The sequence below is a fragment of the Lepisma saccharinum genome, chromosome 4 (genome assembly GCF_977018435.1).
Source record: "Lepisma saccharinum chromosome 4, izLepSacc3.1, whole genome shotgun sequence".
Classification (NCBI taxonomy): Eukaryota; Metazoa; Arthropoda; class Insecta; order Zygentoma; family Lepismatidae; genus Lepisma; species Lepisma saccharinum.
Window position 1 is genome coordinate 35847676 of NC_139232.1, and position 24352 is coordinate 35872027.

Here is a 24352-nt window from a genome sequence, read left to right on the forward strand (position 1 = left end):
TTAAAATTCATAAAAAATTGCCACATACTAAAAATCAACATCCAACACATTTTAGGTTATATACAATTTGTGAAAACCTTATAATACTGAAATATTAAAACAAACAGAGTCCCCCTTGAAGGTTAGTTCGGTGCGTAAATAAAAAAATGATAGGTTAAGTTATATCACTTAGGATCGTAAGAAAATTAAAAAAATCGTAAAAAAAAAGATAGGTTAAGTTGTATCACGTAAGATCGTGATATACCTACCAAGTATAAATGGGGAAAAAAATGAGTGCGGTGAAAATTTGTACTAAAACATCGCTAAACGCTATAACATCGACAAAAAATTGTCAAAATATGTCAAAAAGTGATATTCGATTGATAAAAAAAGAGGATACCTACAAAATATGATCCTCAAATAATAACGTTCAAACAGTACCTAAATAAAAAAAATGATAGGTTAAGTTATATCACTTAGGATCATAAAAAAATTAAATAATCGTAAAAAAAAGGATAGGTTAAGTTGTATCACGTAACATCATGATATACCTACCAAGTACGAGTGGGGAAAAAATGAGTATGGTGAAAATTTGTACGAAAACATCGCTAAACGCTAAAACATCGACAAAAAATTGTCAAAGTATGTCAAAAAGTGATATTCGATTGATAAAAAAAGAGGATACCTACTAAGTACTATTTTGAAGCGCCCCAATAGCACTACTCGGGCGACAGCACAGAGTCTCAAGGTTCTGAAATTTGGATGTGAAAAATCAACATGAAAAAATTAAACGGAAAGAGAAATAATATATATGTAAAATTAGAATTACTGGTTTGCTCATTGGCATATTTCTGGGAAGAATTAATTATTACAAACATTAATTGACAGAGAACGTTGGTTAAATACATAGTACGATGATATTTGGTCACGTTAACTTCTATTGCTATGCAATCAACCAGTTTAGTTGTTACAATGTGATAGTTTAAACTCATCCCACTCTTAACACAAGTTTGCTCCATTTGACGTTCCTAAAGTAATTCCTTCAGTTACCATCGCAAATTCTTAAACGGGTTGAAATCCTATAGTCTGTTGTTTCGATGTAATTTCACACAATACTTAACAAACACAGCGTTATTTAGAGCCTTATGCTTCCGATTATTGACCAGCTGTAAGTGGCAGAACGGATCCAAACCAATTTCTCCATCGAATTTCTTCATAATTTTCTTTCGAAATATGAATGGAATGGACCCGAATTATGGCTACATAATAAAACATATATCATTTTCTCTTGGCAGGCGGATTAAAACCCTACAATACTTATTACTGGAACACCGAATTTTATCAATTTCAGACATACAAATCACATTCGATGCTATTACTAAGTAAAACAAATATCTAATGACGATTATCGTAGCTTATGTATTTTTCGGCATCATAAACATCATTTCCCCGATCCAAAGTTTTTAATGCACCCTTTGGTTATTCTTGGTGTATCTGATGTCATGACTACATGAAAATGAGTAGCAAAATTTCGGATTACCTCCCCGTGAGGTGAGGTACTAGACAATGTGACTTTGCCATTTGAAAATGATACGAGGTTCATTTCTTCTTAGCTTTTCTCAAAACAAAATAAAAAACTCAATTTTTCGATATCAATTGCTTTTTAGACAAAGTTTCCGTGCGAATGTTTCATTCTGTTCTCAATTTTACGAAACTGTTGGCAACAACCGCAATGTACGTGTACTACAAGGATCAAACTTGGCATAATTTAAGTCACCATTTGTTTTTAAAGCGTGTCGATTACTATTTATTGATTCATTTTCAATTGTGTATCATGAATTACGCACTTCTATCTCATTAATTGCGTATCAAGTTGTAACGTGGCTTTAGGCTATTTTCCTTACATTCAATTTGCATAACTCTCCTCTTCTATGTTATCATGCATTTGTTGCTTCACAGTTCCTTTGTATCTCGTAATAAGACTAGTGTACGCACGTTCAATTTTGTAAGCCACTGTACTTGTTACATGTTAACTCCAACTCACTTCTGCTCGCCACTATACTACAGCCTATTGGCGAAGGACATGGCGAAATGAATGGAATGTTTATCGTAAAATATGGACGACCAAGGAACAAATTACGTTAGACACGCAACGCAAATCGATTCAACAGGCAGGAGCACGCCGGTACCGTTCAAGCAGTCCGGCTTCGTCATAAGCATGGCAGAGAATGCAAAGACGAACACTGCATACCAGTAGCGTGATAAGAGATTAGATGAAAACGAGCTACTATACATCTTTTATGGTAAGTGTATACAAGACTTTCGTTGCTTTCAATTAAGTTATTTCAATTGTTATTTTACAATTCATATTTCATTAGTTTTTAATCTGAACACAAGAGTTAGTCAAGTTTACTTGAGAAACGTCAATGCCTAAATAAATACATAATGAGAGACAATAATACAAGGAACATTAATAACTGTATTACGCATTCGTAGAAAGTTTCAGAGAAAGAACATTTTCATTGTCGGTAAGACCCGTTCATATATTTACTTTCTCATGTTTCAGTGTGGACCATTCGGGTCAGGGGCGGGGGGAGGCAAATTATATCAGTAGAACTCTTTGAGGGGGGGGGGGGGATTTAGAAACTGAAATAGAAGTAAGTAAAACACTATATTTCAATAACAATTAATATCCGAGTCGCCATTAAGGATACCACACTGGGTCTCACGACTACTGAAAAACTGGAGTTATGAATGTTTATTGCACAAAAGGAAGCAATTATAATTACTCATTCTTCCAACGTTAACCTGTAGGTCCAGTCTCGATTGGTAAATAGGTACACACAAGGGGGTCTTAAACGTTCACAAAACTTCTAAATTTTGTTTTTAAAATTATAAATGAACTACGAAAGGAACTAAACATGGTAAGTTATATGCTAGTAAAATTATTTTTTGTCCGTGGGAGTGGGTGTCAGTTTATGCCACAGACCTACAAGTTTCATCTCGGTATCTCCAGTCTCGTTCTTATTTCGAGTGGTGCATATTTATAATAAGCTATTTATAATAATTACAGCCACCTTATTGTTATATCTGAGTAAGTTTGATTGTAACGTAATTTTAATGTAGGAGAAATTTTAACTTTATATTCTATTTCTGAAGTCTCGAGCAAGACGGTAGTCACGGACAACACTCGGTCTTGCCTCGATTTTACAAGCGTCCGTCTCGATGTGAGTCTTGGCACACCGTTCTTACTCGGATCCACGAGGAAATTGTAAAATGTAGAACTAATCTCAGTCTGCTTTCAGAATGAAGTTGATGTAAACAAATGCAGTTTTTCTTCTTGTTGTTTGAGTTAGTTTGTAAGTCCACTTTATGCACAGAAAGGCTAATCGAGACTGGTTCTACAGTTTAAAGTGGGGTCCGAACCACTATGTGACTCCATCGAGTATCGAACCCGGAACCAACAAATGCAGGTGACAAATCGCTGCTTGCATATTGGTTGATTTCGATGGCAGCTGTTGTGCAGGTATTTTACGTGTACAATAAAGTCATGTAACTAAAACTAACCTTCCATTGCAAAGCGAAGATATCTTAGTTTATGTACTAGGCACCTAAATCAAGGACCACCTTATGTCAGAATAAACAAATAGAAAGCAATTATTTCTACAAAGTCATGTGCTTTTAATTACATCGACTTTATTCTTCAAGTGGACAGAGATTAGTCCCACAGTAGTATTTGTACTAAAAACCAAGTCTTGGCCAGCTACTTAAATTCCTAGCCACGTGTGTAACAGTCTATGACATAAAATGACACGACCTATACAGAATTGTACACCCCAAAATAAAACAGGTTTCTTTATTGCTGGGAGATACACTCCCATCACTTCACATACCATTCCGATGTTCAAGAAAACACGACTGTTAAAAGGGCATTGCCTCCATCGAATCAATTCACCGTGTCGTTTAATACATCGTCTTTATTGATTGGCAAATGTACAAGGAACGGAAGTTTTGCTACAGGCTCCACTGTCGCTTCGATTGCCGAGGGCGCTGAGTATTAGGATGACGATCTCGTCTGTCAAGGATTCCGAGCACTGCACTGTGATCCACAATGTTCAAAAATTTCGAGCTCTCTATTTAACCCACAAATCCACACAAGTGTGTAAGATTATCATTTTTAAGAAAAAGTTAACACTTTGGGATATCAGTATTGATGCAACGTCGAATATCCTATATGATCTATTTCAATATACACTTGGGAGGACAGTAGTACTACGCAAGATATTTTGAAAACTGCAATACATTCCCAGGTAGAGATTAAATAATAATAATAATATTAACAACAACACTAATAATGAAAAGTATAATTAAAATGTATATATGCACAGTAAGGGTTTAATACCAGGAAAACAAATATTTCCTACGAAATCACTTTCGAGATAAATCCGTGCCTTTGAAGACATATTTATTCACTAGTTCCAATGTCTTCCCTTCTCCTTTAAATGCACTTGTTGCGTATGTGAGTTCCCGACGAAGTTCAGTTCTTCGCTCTACTTCTCTAGCTAATTTCTTCAAAACTGACACTTGGCGTCCTCCTTGCTTTTTAGAGTGCATTAGGCTTTGTTACCCTGCCCCCATGTCAGGAAAATTTTATTAATATGTTAATCAATTAGTTAATTACGTGTATAAAATATGTATGTGTGATTAGTGTAAATCTATTTATTATGCATTTTTTTATGTTCGTATATTCCATATATAGGAACTATGTAGCACTGTTTTTTCTTCGTGTCTCGAACGTTCAGGAAAAGGCGGGCGTTTTTAGCTGTTAAAAGATTTAAAATTTTGAAAGAAGGGCCGTTGGCAAGAGACGCCAACGAAACATATATAAACTTCCACATGAGAGTGGGGGAGGTCGGCTGTTGGAACTGACTTCGAAGGGAGAGGCTGTTTTTGCTTCGGTCACCTCGGATCGGAGGACAGATCTCCCGCAACGGATGCTGTAAGAGATTGGATTGCCGGGCAAGCTAGTCCCTTGGTGTCCAATTTACAGGTTAAAGGTAGTTTGTACTGGATGTTATTTGGAAGTAATAACGGTGCGCCGGGCAGCCTAGTGCCTTGACACCGTGGAGTGTTGTATAATGTACACGTCGGGCGACCTCGCGCCTGTTAAGACATTTCTTGGAGTAACGCGAGTCTCTCTTGTGACAAGCGTACTCCCAATGTAATTCATGAAATGTAAAGCATCCAGGCACAAACATTAGAGATTCCAACATAACAAAAATTAGAATTTTGGCCCGATATTTAGAGAAAAGAACGTTCGGAATACGACTTGTACATGTTCAAATTTTTCGTTATTAAACTTTAGAAAATACCCAAAATTTCCGTTTTTAATTTCACAGTTGCTGGACAAGGTAATTTATCCCCCTGATCAAAAAGGTTTCGCAAAGGTTATACGTTGTCTCTTAATATTTTGTAGTTAATTATATAATTATGTTGACTTGTTGCAACCCACGTGCATTGTCCTACAAAGAAAGATACCCCTAGACAAATGAGAAACGAGAACAAAGTGCACCGAACGTCGAGTGCGGAGGTAAAGTGCGAGGGGCGGGGGCGGCAAGTAACAGCTTGATTCACATCTACGCTCAAGTCACTGACCGCTCACCCTCCGCTCAAGGTCAGAGGGTATCCACATTAACGTTCAGGTTTTGCTTCGGTCAAGCTACTATCAACATCAGTCTGGTGTAGGGTGCTTGTCAGTGTACACCGATTTTTCTGGTAGAAAGCGCCTGCCGATTGTTCTAACTACAATGTTTAAGAGTTTTTCACCAAGGAACTTGGTTTTTAGACTACTGGTGTTAAAAGAATACGACCAAAAAGAAATACAATTCCGAAAACGAAAACGGTTTTGGATCCATCAAATTACTGCAAGCCGCACAACAGAAGGCGACAGATTTATACCTTCTACTCTCGCCAGCGGCGTACCCAGGAGTCTTGAAAGGGGGGGGGGGTATTACGTACACTTTTTTTTAAGTAGGACATCTTTTCCTGTCTTTGACGTTCCTTTTTTAGAAATACTGGGCGGAATTGGGAGGAGTAGTTTATGACCTCAAACTTCCCTCCTTGAGCACGCCTCTAACCCTCACCTTGTGGACAACGACAGAAAAATTTTCAAGGATTTTTTTTAATCTCACTTGCAACTTTTGAAAGCACACCGACAAAATTGAGTTAATAAAGAAAAATTCCGAAATTCCGTGATGCCATTTCTCCAAGGTCAAAGCTACATAATTATTAATTATTCAATATATATATATGAAATAAAAATAAGTATATAGTTTTCAAGTAACTTGAAAGTGTTTAAATTATCAAAGGAACTACTTTTGCTTTCCAAAATTATCATAAATACGAGGCGCATCCAGAAAGTAAGTTTCCCTATTTTTTTCCCGTGAAAGTAAACATAATGAGCCGTGTAAATTGCGCATGCGCAGCAGAGCTAAGACGTATCAATCATATGTCAGGCGGACAGATCCCGCCCGGCGCCAGTAGCGAGGCAGTAGTGGTCCGAAGTGGAAGCTCGTATTCCTTCTCCCGCCGCATGCCAGTAGCGAGGCAGCAGTGGTCCGAAATGGAAGCTCGTATTCCTTCTCCCGCCGCATGCGAGGTTCGGTCGGTGATAAAGTTCCTGAATGCACAAAGCATTGCGCCAATTGACATTCATCGTCAGCTCTGTGAGGTCTATGGGCCGAACATTATGAGTAAGCAGATAGTGTGTCGATGGTGTCGGCAGTTTTCGGAAGGTCGTCAAAGTGTCCATGATGAAGAGCGCAGTGGGCGTCCGTCCCTCATCACTGATGATCTGGTTGAGCTGGTTGAGCTGGTGTAGGGTAGAGAACCGTCGCTTCACGATTACGGAGTTGAGTAGCCTTTTTCCGCAGATATCGCGATCCGTGTTGCATGAGATTGTCACGCAGCGCCTGCTGTTCAAAAAATTGTGTGCCAGGTGGGTGCCGAAAAACCTGACACCCGAACACAAAATGAAACGTTCAGGAGCAGCACTGACATTCCTGCAACGGTACCATGATGACGGCGATGATTTCCTCGACAGGATCGTCACGGGCGATGAGACGTGGATTTCGCACTTCACCCCGGAAACCAAGCAGCAGTCAATGCATTGGCGGCATAGTGGATCTCCGGTCAAGAAGAAATTCAAACAGACGCTGTCGGTACACCGTGAAGTGAAGTGCACCGTGTTTTGGGACAGGAAGGGCATTTTGCTCATTGACTTCCTCCCCAGAGGTGAAACTGTGAACGCTGACCATTACTGTGAAACACTAAGGAAATTGCGACGTGCCATTCAAAAAAAGAGCGTGGCATGCTTACTGCAGGTGTTGTGCTCCTCCATGACAATGCTCGTCCACATCCGGCTCGGCGCAGAGCAGCTGTTTTGACGGAATTTGGCTGGGAATTGTTTGATCATCCACCTTACAGTCCTGATCTGGCTCGAAGCGATTTTCACGTTTTCTTGCACCTCAAGAAATTCCTGTCCTCCGGTGAGCGTTTTGGCAACGACGAAGAGCTGAAGACGTCTGTCACACGCTGGTTCCATTCACAGGCGGCAGAGTTCTACGACAGTGGGATCCAAAAGTTGATACCACGATACGACAAGTGTCTCAATTCTGGTGGTCACTATGTTGAAAAATAGCTGAACCTTTGCTGTACCTGTTGCCAATAAATGGTTTCCTGAAACTGTGTTGTTTTTTTAAAAAAAAATAGGGAAACTTACTTTCTGGATGCGCCTCGTACACAGATAAGGTATAACACAACAAATAATATAATACAGGATTTTCGTTGTAGTACACCTGTACAAAGTTCGCTCCGCTCACGGTCCGGTCAAATATTATTTTCACGTGATCGTGAGCGGAGCGCACATTGGCCTGAGGACTATACTCTGTCTCAGGAATCTCTGGAGCAAGCGAACGATTGACTGATTGATTTGCTTTATTTTACTTCGCTTCTTGTGCCACTTTTGACTAATTTGTGAAGATGGAGATGAGTGATCATAATATGATGACATTGATGAATGACAATCACAAACATCCATGTCCAGGCCAGGATTCGAACCCGAGCTCCTGGCGACGTAGTGCGATTTGCTAACCGCTCCGCCACGGGGACCGTCTGCAAGCGAACGGAAACAAGTATGCGCAAGTAGTGACTCGAGGGGGCTCGACCAATGAACGCGTGAGGGGCCCAATTCGACTCCAGCCGTTTACAGCAACGCGCTCTGCTTTGCTCCGCACACTCGCTTTCTCCCGGTCTCTACCGTTATGCGTGGCCTTGCTCCACAGATTCCTGGGACAGAGTATACGTGAGAATGCTTCTATTTAAGAATCATTCAATAAGTGACCGGGCGGTGATCAGAGCATTGCTTGAGCGTAGATGTGAATCGAGACTAAGGCTAGAAGAAAAAAACAACTAAAAACACCTAATTCTTTTCAATTCGCTTGAAATTATTTCTCCAGAAATTTATCTTTTATTCTGCGACACTTTTCAAGTTTATTTATATAATATACATATTTCCTGCACATCAGCGACACATCTAAACGAATCTTAACAAATCTTCAGATACATGCATATGGTCAATATTTATAGAATGTAACACGAATTGAAACAAATGCGTAATTAGATAATTCCCTGTTCACCAGATTTAACACGATGGGCATTTTGTGGAATTTCATAACGCACCACTGTTATTACTCACACACGAGAAGAATAGTCGCGTTACACTGCACTACTGCTGTATGTACAGGGAGGTTATTTCAGTCGTTTACCGCGAGCGTGTCCGCCGCTTGGCGGCGCCTTCATGCAACAGGTCCCGGCAAATTGCGTTACAGGAAGTCCGTAACATAAACCGTTTGTTTTGTAATGTTTACACTTTTCACAATTACAGTTACAATTACAATTGAAATAAGCACGTACCTTGTCGCAAGGATGCTGGAAAAGGTGTCCTCCCAAATACAAATATTTCTGGCACCTTATTTATCTGAGCGATGCTCGATGAGCAAGATTTTCGGTCGTTCAGCATGCAGATCATTTACTTGACGGTGTGTACTCATTGTCAAAATACGTATCAATGCCATTGATCTGTGATCAATGTAGCTGCGTCGAGTGGACAAGTTTTCAGTAATTTTGAAAAGCTGTTAATTACGGAAATGATTGATCTGGAAAAAGCTAACGAGATTTTCTTTTTCCCACACTTGCACAACTTTTTAAAGCTACGGTGTATATTTGGAATGAAAGACACTTTCATTTTAATATAATGATTGAATCGTACAAAAACTGGAAAATTACCTTCTGTTACTTGAAATTCCTCTGTAATGACGCTATATCGGAAGCCTTTAACAGTGGCGCTACCACGCGGGGTACCCCCAACCTTCCACGGAAGTCAATTCTAGGGGGGCAAATATTGACTGCTAAGGGCACCAGAGGAGCAATTACCCCTTTCGATTTAAAATTTTATGCAAATAAAAAATACATTTCGTAAATTTTTCTAGTTCGCTTCGCTCGCAATTTCTGCTTTACTCAGTCTTGTCAAGTTCAGATCCATAGGTAGGGGGCGGTGTGAGTTGGTCATGGGCGCCGAATGATCTAATTAAAAAAGAAGTTGTGAAAGAGAGAATGCCATGGCGTCCAGTGAAATTATTGGCACCTCATTAAATCAATATTGCTTTCAAGTGCAAAAGTTGGATCTAAAAATGTTCTTGCTCGCGATAATATATGTTGTAAATTTGTATTGAATTAGCTTAGAATAGACCTATGTATACAATTTATTATTAGCATGTTGCAAATGTCTTTTCTTATTTTATGTCGCTCCATGTTGCATATGTGTAAAACATATGTTGTACATGAAGGTTATACATGATATCTGTACAAAAAGAATTATCTTCGGAATGCATTTATGATTCATTTTCTGCCATTCAAAAATACAGTTTGTGTGCTTGTTTTCCATTATTAGCTAATGTGAAATTGACGGCGTTGAAAAAATATTTCAAATCGTTTGTTCCAAACAAATGCTTTAACGCCGACTTCTAACCCCATTTTTAGGTAATTTAAGAGTATAACAACATCTTTCATACTACTACTACCACTACGAGGGCCACTATTTATATTTTGAGCCTTGGCAACACTGATTGAAGTTAGGCGCGATTTGACGTTTGCACGGAATCGTCTGGCATTATTGACCATAACGTACTTCAAATGTTTTGTCAATAGCTTCATTTGTGTTGTTTATGTTGCCTTGGAGATTGCGCGACAACAATAAAATGGAATTAACTCGTGAACATTTTCGTGCGATGATTTTTTACGATTTTCGACGTGGATTATCAAGACAAGAGTGCATCGATCAACTTACTTCCACATTTGGCGATGATGCCCCATCCTTTGCCACTGTGAAACGCTGGTATAACGAATTTAATCGTGGCCGCAATTCGCTCACCGACGAGATTTGGGAAAGGTCGTCCAAAATCAGTTCAAGAAAACATTGATGCTGTGCAAAACCTAATACTGCAAGATCGTCATGTGACATACTGTGAGATTGAGGCAACCATAGGCATTAGTTCCACCAGCATATATAAAATAATACATAATCATTTAGCTGTGAGAAAGGTATGTTCTCGTTGGATCCCACACAATTTGACAAAAACTCAAAAATACGCTCGCGTCAATTGGTGCAAACAAATGCTCAATAAATACAATCGTGGTGCTTCAAAAGACGTATATAAGATTGTAACAGGTGACGAATCATGGATATATGCATATGAGCCGGAACGTAAACAGCAGTCGACTGTATGGGTGTTTCAAGATGAACCCAATCCAACAAAAGTTGTTCGCGCTCGAAGCACATCGAAAGAAATGGTCGCCTGTTTTTTCGGGAAAACTGGTCATGTGGCAACTGTGCCTTTAGAGGAACGTAGAACGGTTAACTCTGAATGGTACACAACAATTTGTTTGCCAGAGGTCTTCGGTCAAATACGGAAAACAAACAAACGCCGTCGGATCATTCTTCATCAAGACAATGTCAGCTGTCACACATCTCGTCTAACAACCGACATATGAGCCGGAACGTAAACAGCAGTCGACTGTATGGGTGTTTCAAGATGAACACAATCCAACAAAAGTTGTTCGCGCTTGAAGCACATCGAAACAAATGGTCGCCTGTTTTTTCGGGAAAACTGGTCATGTGGCAACTGTGCCTTTAGAGGAACGTAGAACGGTCGACTCTGAATGGTACACAACAATTTGTTTGCCAGAGGTCTTCGGTCAAATACGGAAAACAAACAAACGCCGTCGGATCATTCTTCATCAAGACAATGCCAGCTGTCACACATCTCGTCTAACAACCGACTTTATGAACAGTCAAAAAATCGAATTGATGGGTCATCCGCCGTACAGTCATGATTTGGCACCCAATGACTTCTTCTTGTTCCCGAATGTCAAGAATAAATTGGGTGGACAACGATTTTCGTCGGCGGAAGACGCCGTTGATGCGTTCAAAAACCATATTATGGAGGTGTCTCAAGAAGATTGGAAAAAACGGCTTTGACAAATGGTTCGAACGAATGCAAAAGTGTATTGACCATAAATGAGAATACTTCGAAAAACAATAAAGCAGTTTTCAATGCCAAATTCCTGTTTTTTCATCATTAGGCTCAAAATATAAATAGTGACCCTCGTAGTAGTAGTAGAAATAATAATAATAATAATGCCATTAATGTTTGTTGATATTATTATTATTATTATATACTAGCTGATTACCCGGCGTTGTCCGGGTATTTATTTATCCCAATCTTGTATTAGACAGGAAAATAATGAATTCTAACTATAGTAAAACTAACTAATTATAAATATGATCGTGAATTTCACCAATTAGCTTAGCGACTCCGAAAACTATGGATTCGACACTAATCTAGGTAATTTGTGGCATTTTATTTTTCACCCCCTCCCCCCCCCCCCCGCAAGCCGATAGGTGGTGAACGTGAAGTTGAGCCGCATTGGGAGTGTCACGAAAACTATGGAAAACGGATGTCTGTTTGTGCGGAATTTAATATCGGGCTATCTCGATTATTTTTACATGTCACTCCTTCCACCCCACCCCTAGGGATGCCAGGGGTGTCTTACCCCAAAAATATTATTTCCAGATTGCAAGTGATACGTTTACCAATGTGGTTGATATTGCTCCAGGCGTTCGATGCCGGAACAAACATATATACACACCCACACACACACATTTTTATATATATAGAAGATAAATTATTATTATAACATTATAATACCGGGTGTCTCAAAAGTCGCTTGACCGAGAAATAAATATTTGTATTTGAAAACAATACTTGTGCTATGAAATCAATAATAATTTAATAAATAATTAAATATTTATTTCTCGGTAAAGCTACTTTTGGGACACCCGGTATATATATATATATATATGTGTGTGTGTGTGTGTGTGTGTAGTGTGTGTGTGTGTGTGTGTGTGTGTGTGTGTGTGTGTGTGTGTGTGTGTGTGTGTGTGTGTGTGTGTGTGTGTGTGTGTGTGTGTGTATGCTATTATTGTTTTTGTTATTATTATTATTGGTAGATTTATCCAGGTACTTGCCCCCTCCAGACAAAAATTCGTGGTTGCGCCTCAAATACTTCTTCATTAGTCGGATGTTCACACAGTTTTCCCCTTAGTTTTTGCCTTACGAGAATGAAACACAAAAACGATATATTTTGTGTCTTAAACCTCTGGCGAGCAAGGATCACCGAGCAACGCTTATTTGGCCGTCAAGTACATGTTGCTCGCTGAGCGCCCTGATACTCGACGCGCCCCAGATAGCAGTTCAGCATTACGACTCCGAAAACAGGGACAGGAAGTTATTTTCACATACACTAAAAGGCACACACCAATCAAAACAAATCCCAAGACTTAATAGACATTTACGCAAAACAAGCTAGAACACGCGAATGCATAATCTTATTACGACTGCTTTACGCAGACACAGACTTCTTCCCTCGGGTATAAATAAAAATACAACAACAATGGGACAACTGGTGTGCACAAGAAGTCCAAAACACAAATACCTGTGAGGGGTACCCGCAAATCGGCACAAAAAACCTTGGTATCAGTCAGTGAAACTACCTCGGACAGTAATAGCGCTCACCTTGAGAATGTGTAAAGTTGAAGTCATGATTCGAACGCCACTTTACTTCAAAGGAAGTTTCGAAAGATCAGTTTCCCTCTGACAACCATATGTTAAGTTCACGTGGAGCTCAGTATATCCTCCCCTCAAACCTTTCCCACCAATAGTGTCCATTTTAGAAACTGACAGTTACTTATCAAATCCACGGAGTAAATGATATGTTGCTAATTCAGTTTCTTTAGAGATTTCATAACGTGAGTTTGCGGTTAACTTTGCTAGGTTATGTTATTGTGTTGAACTTTTTTTATTATTATTTTTTTTAATACAATGTGGAGATCTTGGGAGTGTAACGTCGTCGCAGTTTGTGTTGGAAACACTACAGGTAAAAGTGACAACAGCGCTTCTCAGAAAGAAAGAAAAAAGCAGGTGCTGGCTCGAAACCAGATACGCGTCCTGTCGGCTTCCTCTCGAGCTATGTCAAAGATACCGAACTGGCGTTCGAATCAGGACATCAACTATACGGGTCACGTTATCCTGAACGAACACTTGGCACAACTACAAGCGGTACCTACAACTTCCTCTCAATGCGGAGAACCTACCCAAACAATAACGCATCTGTTTCTTCAATGCCCCTTACGATTGATTGACTGAATTGATGTTTAAAGTCCACTTTATGCACAGTAAGGCTAATCGGGACTGGACCTACAGTTTAAAGTGGGATCCGAACAACTACGTGCCTCCACATGGTATCGAACCCGGGAACTCCTTGATTACATGGCGACGACGCTACCACTGCGCCATTGGGGAGGCAATGCTTCTTATGACAAAACCATCGGGAATCGTTGCATAAAACCCTACTCTGAATATGGTGTACTGTTTCCGTTGTCAATCCCAACCCTGATAAGCAATCCTCGAAATCAACCGGAAGCACAACATATCCACCAGGATACTACTCCCACAGCGCAAATCAAGAGTGAAAGTGAGTGGCGCAAGTGTCGTAAGGAGGTTGGACACAAAAAGACACGGAGAACTAGGATCATATACAGCAGTAACGATTACTATAGGTCTTTTCAGTTCTTACGACGGGCGCTCTACAAGCTGGCAAGGGAAGTGGGGAATACGTCGCAGACCAACCAGACAACAGCGGTGGCGCCGACAGATACGACGTGGAAGGAATAAGTACTACGTGCACCTCGTTCTACAGGCTGCTGCTCCTTCTTATTGCGCTGGATTGGTCGCTTCCCCGCTCCCCACTTCCCTTGCCATCTTCTAGAGGGCCCGCCGTAAGAACTGAAAAGACCTATATAATCCGCAAAGGATAGGAGGTGTGAGCCAATATTAGTCAACAACAACGCGTGGGCTTAAGGTGATGCATTAACAGCGCAACACGAGTTCACAAATAAGTAAAAAAATAGCAAACTGTAGTAAAACTTTTCTACTCTGCCAGTTTAAAGTATCCGTTGCTGTAGGAATTGTCATGGGAATAGCGGCGAAAGTCTTGTGATTCAAGTTAAATAAATTATTTTTTAATTCAGATGTGGAAGTTATCAGTCTACTTAACACAATGGCAAAAAAATTATTGTCTTAAAAATGAGTGCAAAATGTAGTATGAAAATTAATTTTTTTAAGACTGATAACAAGAACTAATAATCAATTTTGTATTTCTTTTGACATTATGCTGCCCCATTTAGTTGTTTATAGGTCTGTTCATGTTTTTTTTTTGTACTTAACGAAAAGTAAAAATTGTTATATTTGCCGATTTTTTTATTATTCTAGATAACCTTGCACAGGCCAGGGAACGGGTGTTTTTCCTTCTTCAGTTCATTCTATGAACACTATTTCGGTTACGCCGCTTTTCTACCTTTTGAGTTAATTGTGATGATTGGGGTAAATGACAGTGATGCAATAAAGGCATTCCACAGGGTTCGAACCTGGAATGTCTGCCTTCGTAGTGTGTTATGCCACCGGTGTTCGTTTGTAGTGCTGCTCACGAGAAAGTAGACAGATCAAAATCTAGTCTCCTGGGCAACACTATTCATTTGTATTTGTAGTTTCTTCATCCACATCGTCGTTATTAACCTGAGGAAATAGGAAAATTGCGACGTTTAATGACTATGTACGAACTACAATAATAAAAAAAAGCCTAAAGGAAAACATGATTTTGGGTAGACATCTGAAACTTCTCTGAAACTCTTCTCGGTCTAGCTATCGGTGAGTTCTAGAACATAGGAGAAATTCATCCTCTGAAGCTTCCAAGACTCACTCTTGGCAGAGCATCAAGTCTGACTGTCTGGACCGATGTCCGTACTTTTTTCAAGAACATCCCAAGTTATCCTCGTAAGGCTGAACCAACGTCAAATACTGCGTTCTTCCTAGTACGGATTACACCATAGGTAAGAACTTTATAGACATTATGATAAGCGTAAACCATATTAAAAAGTCTTGCATGCATTCTTCAAGGGAAATATTGAGGCGCACTAAGGTGAGATGATGCGTGTGTTTACATAAAATTGATTTCCCACCGTGCCTCATTTTCGCGGGTGTGTCAGTTTGGAAAACTCATTACTTGATTACATTGGGGTGGGTCTTAGAATTGCGAACACGAAGCTCAAAATGATATTTTTGCATGTCTCTCTTTGGTTTATAATTGGGAGATTCTCGTGAACTTACCGTCATGCGGCGCCTCATCGAGTTTTTTTCTTTGGGGGGGGGGGGGGAGAAGGGGCTAACAGTTAATGAGTACTCAATAAAACTGTTGTGATTATGAAGTCTGCAGTAAAAGTTTTGATCGCAAAACAGAAATATCGTCTTAATGATCTTGTTCATGAATAAATAGAAATAAATAAATAATCTGTCGATTTTATTCTACAGCATGCACACGTCCACCTCTTACCTCATATGTTATATAGTCAAGAACAGCCGGCCTCCGTGGCGAAGTCGTTAGCATATCGGGCAACGAATCCACGGGTCCCGGGTTAGAATCCCGGCCTGGGTATGAATGTTCTATGTAATTATCCATTCACCAGTTTCATCGTATCATCATTCGTCCTCATCGCGATTAGCCAAGAGGTGGAAGAAATGCGAAGTAATATAAACCAAATCAATCAATAATCAAAAACACTGGTGGTAAATATGTTGAGAAACACAAGATTATTAATTTACATCGCTATTCTATTTATCCAGGTTTCGTAACGAAAGTCCATGCCTGATATGGTTCGAACCTACAACCTGAGGCTTCATAACTCGTTGTGCTATCCACTTAGCAATTGAGGCTGATAAACGCATGGTGATGAAAGCGTTGGTACCAAATAATGAAAAGACAGACTTGTAATATCCTATAGCCAGGCAGGGCTCGAGGGGGGGGGGGGGAGGTACTGCTGTCAGTTGACTATTTTGTATAATTTGTTTGCAGTGAAGAGTAAAAATTTAGACACCAGATATTATTTTCCTCACAACTTGGTGAAGGATAAAATCACAGAACATGAACAGCAACTATTACATTCATCCATCTTGTTTATGAGCCAAAGGCTAATTAGCGGTAAGTATTTAGAAGATTCTCTAGAGTTTAGAAAGTTCTTTCGTAGGGGAGCTTCTTTATCTGTACCTTCCCTGTCCTTGTTGCGGCCTCCCGTTTAAACAGAAATCTGTGAAGAAATTTTCAGCGAAAAATGCAGGACTCGAACTCGGATCTCTGACATATCGTGCCATTGCTCTAACCACTGAGCTACCGAGCCAGCGAAAGATCAGGTGAGGCCAGGCCGGCAATGGCACGAGCAATGCCAGAGACCTGGGTTCGGGTCCTGGTCGAGCCTGCATTTCTCGCTGAAAATTTCTACGTAGTACAACTCCTGTGTGTGCCTAATCTACAAGAAATCTGTGACTTTGACATCATTATCCACATTCCTTCCACATATACGTCAAAGGCCAACAGCTCCCAAGTTTTGTGAACGATGGGGAGTTTTATTGCTTCGGGCAGGGGTAGAATGTATGCTAGGCACTATTATTGAATATTGTGCATTTTTTCTTGTATGATATAAATATCTGTATCATCGAAAGTAGTATGGAGTGTGTAGTACGGGATGATGTCAGTAGCATTAAATTAGCACTTCAAGAGACGTTTTAGATGATATAGAAAACAGTGTATTATTTGTCTGATATTTCGAAATTTCATATTTTATATTAACTTAATGACCCACCTCACACACACACACACACACAAAATTTATATTCATTTAATACTGTTAAGCTTTTAAAAATTGACTTGGTTTACAAAGCCCCTTCCCCTGAAAACCCATGAGCACCCTATAGATCAGTTCTAGCTATGGGCCTGGTGCCATAACGTAAACTGTTTTCATGAACAGATAGCTGGAGATCCAATGTGTGTTTGACGATATTGTTGGATACTAAAGGTTTGAAGGTCGATTCAGAAAGATTTTCTCCTCGCTGAAATGACGAAAAAAGGGGTATTTGGTCCATATATGGGACTTAGAGAGAGAAAGAAGAGAAGTTCCAAATATTCGAATCTGGGAGTCATTATGGATTGTCGTTGGATACAAAATATTTGAAGGTCAATTCTGACAGATAATTTTCCGTTGAATTGGAAATTTAATTGTTACAAATGACCATTACTTTCTTTATTTTTCCTAATTTTCTTTCCAACATTATGTAGGTTAGGTTCTAGAGGTGCTGATGGTGATACAGATCCCTATATAGTGAAAGTCAAGTACAGGCAGAAAATAGATTTGGAAATAATTTAAAAGAAAATAAGAAAGATGAAACACAATGTCAAGGGCCTGAAGCATGTAGGATTAAGAAAGGAATACAAAAATAAGCCTACAGAGATACTGGAAACAAAAATGGGAGGTATGGGAGACAGGAGAAGCAGAATCTAAGTGGGAGATGTTGAAAACAATCATCTGTGAAGTGGCAGAAAATACACTAGGAAAGCTGGAACACAAATAGAGAGCAGTGGTTTGATAAGGAATGCTCAGCACTAATCCAAGAGACAAAAATGAAGCTAGGAAAAGAATGCTTCAATGGTGAACAAGACAAGAAGTGGAGGAGTACAGAGAGAAAAGGAGAAGAGCAGATAAGATTTGCAGGACAATGAAAACACAGTTTGAGAGAAAGAAAATAGAAGAGTTGGATGAAATGAAGGACAGAAATGAGACACAAATGTTTTACAAGAGAAGAAGAGGTCTGAATAGAGGGTACAATCAAGAGCTGCTTTCTACAAAAACAATGATGGAAACCTCATTGGAGACAAAAGCAAATGCTGCAGAAGATGGCACAAGTATTTCTATGAATTACTAAATGGAAATATAGAGGATGATGGAGAAGAGATGAATATGAATGAGGAAGTGGAAGAAATAAATAGGGATGCTATTCTTGGTATGTTTAGGAAATTCATGGTGATTGGTTTTGTGATTAAGCCTTGTGCTGTGAAAGATGTGTATTATATCTTATGCCAAGCATGAATTAGATATTCATGTTTAACGTGGACATCTCATTACAAAACTTTTACTTCCATCCTGACTAAGTATCGTGTAAGATTATGCTAGCTTATCTTTCTACCTTTTCTATTGATTAAATACAATATTGCTCTGAGAAGTGTCAAAGCAGACAGGTTGAGTTTGATCACTCTAAGTAAGGGTAGAAATCTCTACATTTTGTGTGTGTATGTAATTTATATTGATGTAGAATGAAATTGAAGTTTAATTGAAAAATAAATCTCCCATATATTCTACAAATTAATTTTGCCAGCATAGCCTACATGAATAGTTATTTTTCAAGGAAAACCTATACATATTTACATCTTAGAATAGTAAATGATTTTTAATGAATGTCAGATAGACAGAAGACAATGTGCAAGGTAAACTTTGACAAATCAAATGAAAAGAAAATGTGTGTAGTCAATGTTACAAATTCTTACAGTTTAAAATTATGTGGCTACGTTCTTGCTCTGTATTTGCATATGATGAATTTTCATTGTAACTCCACAGAACAATATTTGTTCTGTGGTAAATGTATTGCGTTACAGGTAGTTTGTTATTTTAGTGCAAAGGAGAGATATTCCGGTGCTATTTTGTTAATCTCATTACATATCACGTGGATTGCAATAATAAAACTTCAATGTAAATTTAAAAATCTAGGAATCAATTATAATCTTGAAGTATTAAGTAAGAGTTTTAGTGTAAGAATTAAAATGTTGTTTCTTGTCTTGAATTTTACGAAAACCAGTACATGACCCAATGTCATATATATCTAATAAATGTATAAGAAATTAAAATATTTTATAGGTATTTCCTTTGCACAATACAAGACAAGTTGGAACAATTATAATTATTGATTCTTTTAATTATTATATTCCAATGGACAAAAAGTCGATCTGGTTTTCAAGTATCGAGCCTCCAAACATCGATATGCACAATAATCGATAGTTCCTCACTGTTCGAGTACATTGTCTTCCCCCGCCAGATGGTTATAGTCTGTTGTTTATAACACCTTAGAAAAGTATTCTCACAAGTCAATAGAGAAAATGCTCACTGTCTCATTCTGTAATAGATAATCCTTGATGTTGCTTTCCAGAGATGCAGCTTCCTGAACTTACTCGTAATAATTAACATTTCATTAAAATGTAGAATATGACCTTCAACTTGACAATGGATTTTTTTCAGGATCTCAAAATTGCACAGTACATTTCTCATGACCTCTTGACCCACTTCAACATAAAAAAAATCAAGACAAACAAAAAATACAACTATTTCACTTTGTCTGAATGTGAATTTGCTAGTAAGCGTCTTTCTGAAAGAATTTACATTTTTTCGAAAACTAAATATATAAATATTCTTCAATTTCTGGGGGACATTGCATCACAATATGTGACATACTGGAACAGTGGCAGTTTAAAAAACTAGAGTCAGGTAAGAATTTCCATTGCCCTATTTGTAATCAGCATCCTCTAATTATTAAAATTCAAGTAATTTGGTTTTGAAACCCTTTTGGCTCTAGACCAGGGTAATCTGCATTCTATCTGCAAACTGAAGCTTTCTCCTTTTTTTCAAATGGCAGGTAGTTAAATAATACATAAAGAGAATAACAAATGTATAATAAAAAATAAATAATAAAATAATATATAACATCTGGATTACTATAGTTCCTTCAGGAAGCATCCAACAATCTGTGAGTTTGTAAGTTTTTTATGCATTTCACAGTTTCTTTTTTTTTATTACTTATTTTGTGTTTTCTATGTATTCTATTTTAAACGTAAATACCCAATCCTGGAGATGACAATATTTAAATTATTATAAAGCAGATGAAGGAACATTACATGTGCATTTCTTTACATTAATCATGGTGATGAAGATGAATGATGATTAGATTAAATTGATGAAGGGCACACTGGGACTCGAACTATTGTAGGAGCCTTTAGTTGCAAGACCATGAGTCAACCTCTTAAGGCTTTGTGGCATTCCTTATATTCGTAATTATAGCACCTATAGGTAATATGTAAAGCTACTTTCTCCACATTTGAACATGTGAATGCATATGCGGGGTGGGAGGCACCACACATTCAGAATCTTTGCTATTTTGAAGGTGATGTGATCAGCAACATGCTTAGACTGCCTTTACCCTTATTAGGGGCTTGGTGAACTCTTGAGCCACTCGATGCAAACATTATGGTGGAAAAATTCCCACCTGAAATCACTCATCCTGAGAATCGAACCCTGGTCTTCCACGTGGCATGATACCCTACTGAATTGACTACCTAAGCTGTAAATGTAGCAATATCAAGAATAGGACATAAAGCACTGGATTGGGTGGTGAAAATTGAGTGCAAAATTAAGCTTGCTTGCATATACTATATGTACCATGCCTCCAAATTGCAGTTGAGATTCCATCTTCTAGTTCTTAAAAAAGTTAATTTGTATGTCTAACGTTTGTACAGGCAAAAACCTTTCACACAGGCAATTACATCATGTCAATATTCAAGATAAAACTAAAATTATATTAAATCTCACAATCTGTCACGTAAATCCAACCCACCACACGGCCACTTCAGACTCCTGGCTTGTCGTCATCCTGATCTCGGACGAAAATTGCGTAACGAGCCACAGCCAAATTCCGGTGCCTGTGATTTCCTATCCTGATTTAATTCACGTATCATATAACCTCCGCGTTCCAAAATTTAAGCCCAAACAAGTATCTTACAGGGACATTAAGAACATCGACTAAACCCGCCTGAACAAAGACACTGCCCTCATTCCGTGGCACGAAATTAGCAAGTTCATTTATTCTTCAACTGTTCGATAAACATGTTCCTGTCAGAAAGAAACGAGTCTCATGCCCCTCTGCCTCCTGGCTGACTGACGACGTACGTCGGCTTATGGTCATGTGAGACAGAGCTTACACCAAATACAGGAATGACGTGAAGAACGGTGACCCTAGCACATCCACCTTTGAAAATTATAGAACCCTGAAAAACCACTGGAATCAGGAGGTAAGGAAAGCAAAGCGCTGATTCGCATACAAATTGCTCAACCACCAAAACAAATTGGATGTTCTCTGGGAAAAAATTGAAAATTGTAGGTGTCTGGAAGCAGAAAAATTACAACGACAGTCCAAAATTTGCACCACATGTACTGAATGACCATTTCTGTGACCTGTCGATTATTTAAAATAGCATTAAATGTGAAACTATTCAGAATATCGCAACGCACTCAACAAATATTCCAAAATATTGCTTTTCCTGGATTTCACCGGAACAAGTTAGAAAATCTTTAATTGAGATAAAATCGTCAGCCGTAAGAGTAGATGAAGTTTCCATTCTCATGATCAAAAAAAAAACCTTCACCACGTCCTTATTCCTATCACGAACATATTTAATTTATCCTTGCTTTCTGGCACATTTCAGTCACTTTGGAAACTCAACCAGGTACCTAAAACAAACAACGAAACCAATGCAAACAATTTTAGACCAATCAGCATCCTCCCAGCTATATCTAAGGCTCTAGAACATCTTATTAGTGGTCACACCCATCACTTCCTAGCACAAAATAACCAAATAGACCACTTTCAATCTGGTTCAATAGCAACCACTGCACATGCACGGCTCTTGTTAACATAACCGAGGACATGATGTTAGCTATGGACAGTAGACAACTTACAATCCTTGATCTTCTCGATTTTACCAAAGCCTTCCAAATCATTGACCACAAAATTTTACTCACTGAACTATCATTCCTATTCAGCTTCTCGAACTCTACAGTTAACTGGTTCCATTCCTATCTGCATGGACGTCAACAATGTGTCGTCGACCTACATCAAAGTCATCTTGGAAAAGCATCCAGTGTGGGATCCCTCAAGGCACCATACTGCCCCTCCCCCCTTTCTGTTTATACTGTATATAAATTACCTCCCGTCTGTGATTAACCACTGTAGGTATCACATCTATGCCGGCGACTTTCAATTATACTTTTTGTTTCCTCAAGAAATATTGTATGCAACCGAATGTGTAAACAATGACCTGAAGAAAATCAACAAGTGGTTGGCTTGCATGTCAACACAACCAAAACCCAGTAAATGTTTGTAGACTCCCCCAAGATTCTGAACAAAATTGACGAATTAAATCTCCCTAAGCTCATGGTCAATGATAGACACTTGCCTCTCTCCACTAACAGTTAAAAATCTGGGAATTACACTCAACCATCATCTTACTGGAGAGAGCACGTGACCTCAGTACGTAAAAGAGCTATTGGTGCACTACATTCTCTCTACCAGCTTAAAAACTTTCTCTCTGAATGTATAAAAACCAAACTTGTTCAATCTCTTGTCTTTCCTATAATTGATTATTGCAAGCTAAACGCATGCAGAAAATCCAGAATGCTTGCATTTGCTTCATGTTTGACATAAAATATTCTGAACATTTGATGCCGTATTATGCGAAGGTCGAATGGCCAAAATTAAGTGACCAACGGATTTACCACAACTTTGTCCTAATGTAAAAAGTCCTAGAAATAAAAGATCCAAAATACCTTTCCAGGCGGTTTCAATATCTTTCGGACTTTCACTCCCCCAACATCAGATCACATAAAAATCTCTGCTTTCCATTCCTCTCCACAGATGTAACTTCTACGACAATTCTTTTACCGTTACTTCTGTAGGACACCGGAACAGACTGTCCCCCCAATATCCAAGCCTCTTCCTCAATTGTAATATTCAAAAGAAAATTAAAAGTACACATGTTAAACATTTTGGACCTAGAATGAATTCCCAGAAAACAATGCATAATACTTTTAGCTAATGAAATTTGCTTTCTCTATAGGTAGTTGTGTGTGAATGTGTGTGTGTTCATATGGAAACTGTACTGTATTTATTTTTAATTTTACTCTTCAGATATATTTTTTATTGTGTTAGTAAAAAATAATCTACTGTGATTAATGGTTAATCTATTTTTTGCATTCGTATGCAAACTGTATTACTTTTATTTTATTTTAATTTTACTTTTATTACTTATTTTTCTATTGTCACTTTATTTTTCATTTACATTTTTCATTTTTTAATTGAATACAATTAATTGTAAAGAAAAAATTGAACACTATAATTAAAGCTTAAGTGGAAGAGAAGGCATTGATGCCTTAACTTCGCCATGTAAACAAAGTCATAAATAAATAAATAAATATAACTTTAATAAATTGCAGGTACATTCCATGTAAGGAAATAAAGCAACAGCAATGAAGCAAGAGGAAGACAACAATGCTCCAGCTAGAGTATCTTTTATGAAATTAGTAAGTGTAGTAATAAATATGAGTTCTTTTGTTTGAAGTCTTTTTTATGCTTGTACAATTTACCTCCACTTGAAGTTAAATCCATAACATGTTGATTGCGAGGTGACAGTGATAACCCCTATGGTCTTGGGAAGGTCTTCCCTCTCTCTGTGTGCTTGTAGTGTCTTAAACAATACTGAACTTTGATAATGTTAATATAACTTAGATCATAAATGAAGAGTATATTTTTTGTGCTTTACCATTGAAAACAGATATAAATGTATAATTTATGTAAATTGATAGATTTTGTTTCGTTAAAGTGGTGGAAAATTTACTTGAAGTGCTTCTTATTTAAGATTGTAATATTCTGACACACATATCAATTTATTTTATGTAAAAATACGATTAAATACATAAAACATACATATTTTATAT

General features: G+C 38.3%; 2 protein-coding genes across 5 annotated transcripts in view; one reads left to right on the forward strand and one right to left on the reverse strand.

The window, feature by feature from the left end:
* Nucleotides 1–24352, reverse strand: part of LOC145986417 (centromere protein S-like) — a 710010-nt gene that overhangs the window by 544474 nt on the left and 141184 nt on the right. The gene's annotated exons all lie outside the window — the stretch shown is intronic.
* LOC145986415 (multidrug resistance protein homolog 49-like) overlaps nucleotides 2201–24352 on the forward strand; it is a 137128-nt gene continuing 114976 nt past the window's right edge. For all 4 annotated transcript variants that reach the window (XR_014441591.1, XM_083120402.1, XM_083120403.1 and 1 more), the window contains exons 1-2: nucleotides 2201–2282; nucleotides 23852–23938. Coding sequence is in view for 3 of the 4 variants with exons in the window: in XM_083120402.1 (XP_082976528.1) it covers nucleotides 23885–23938 (54 nt within the window). In the remaining variant the exon portion in view is untranslated. The remainder of the gene's footprint in view (nucleotides 2283–23851; nucleotides 23939–24352) is intronic.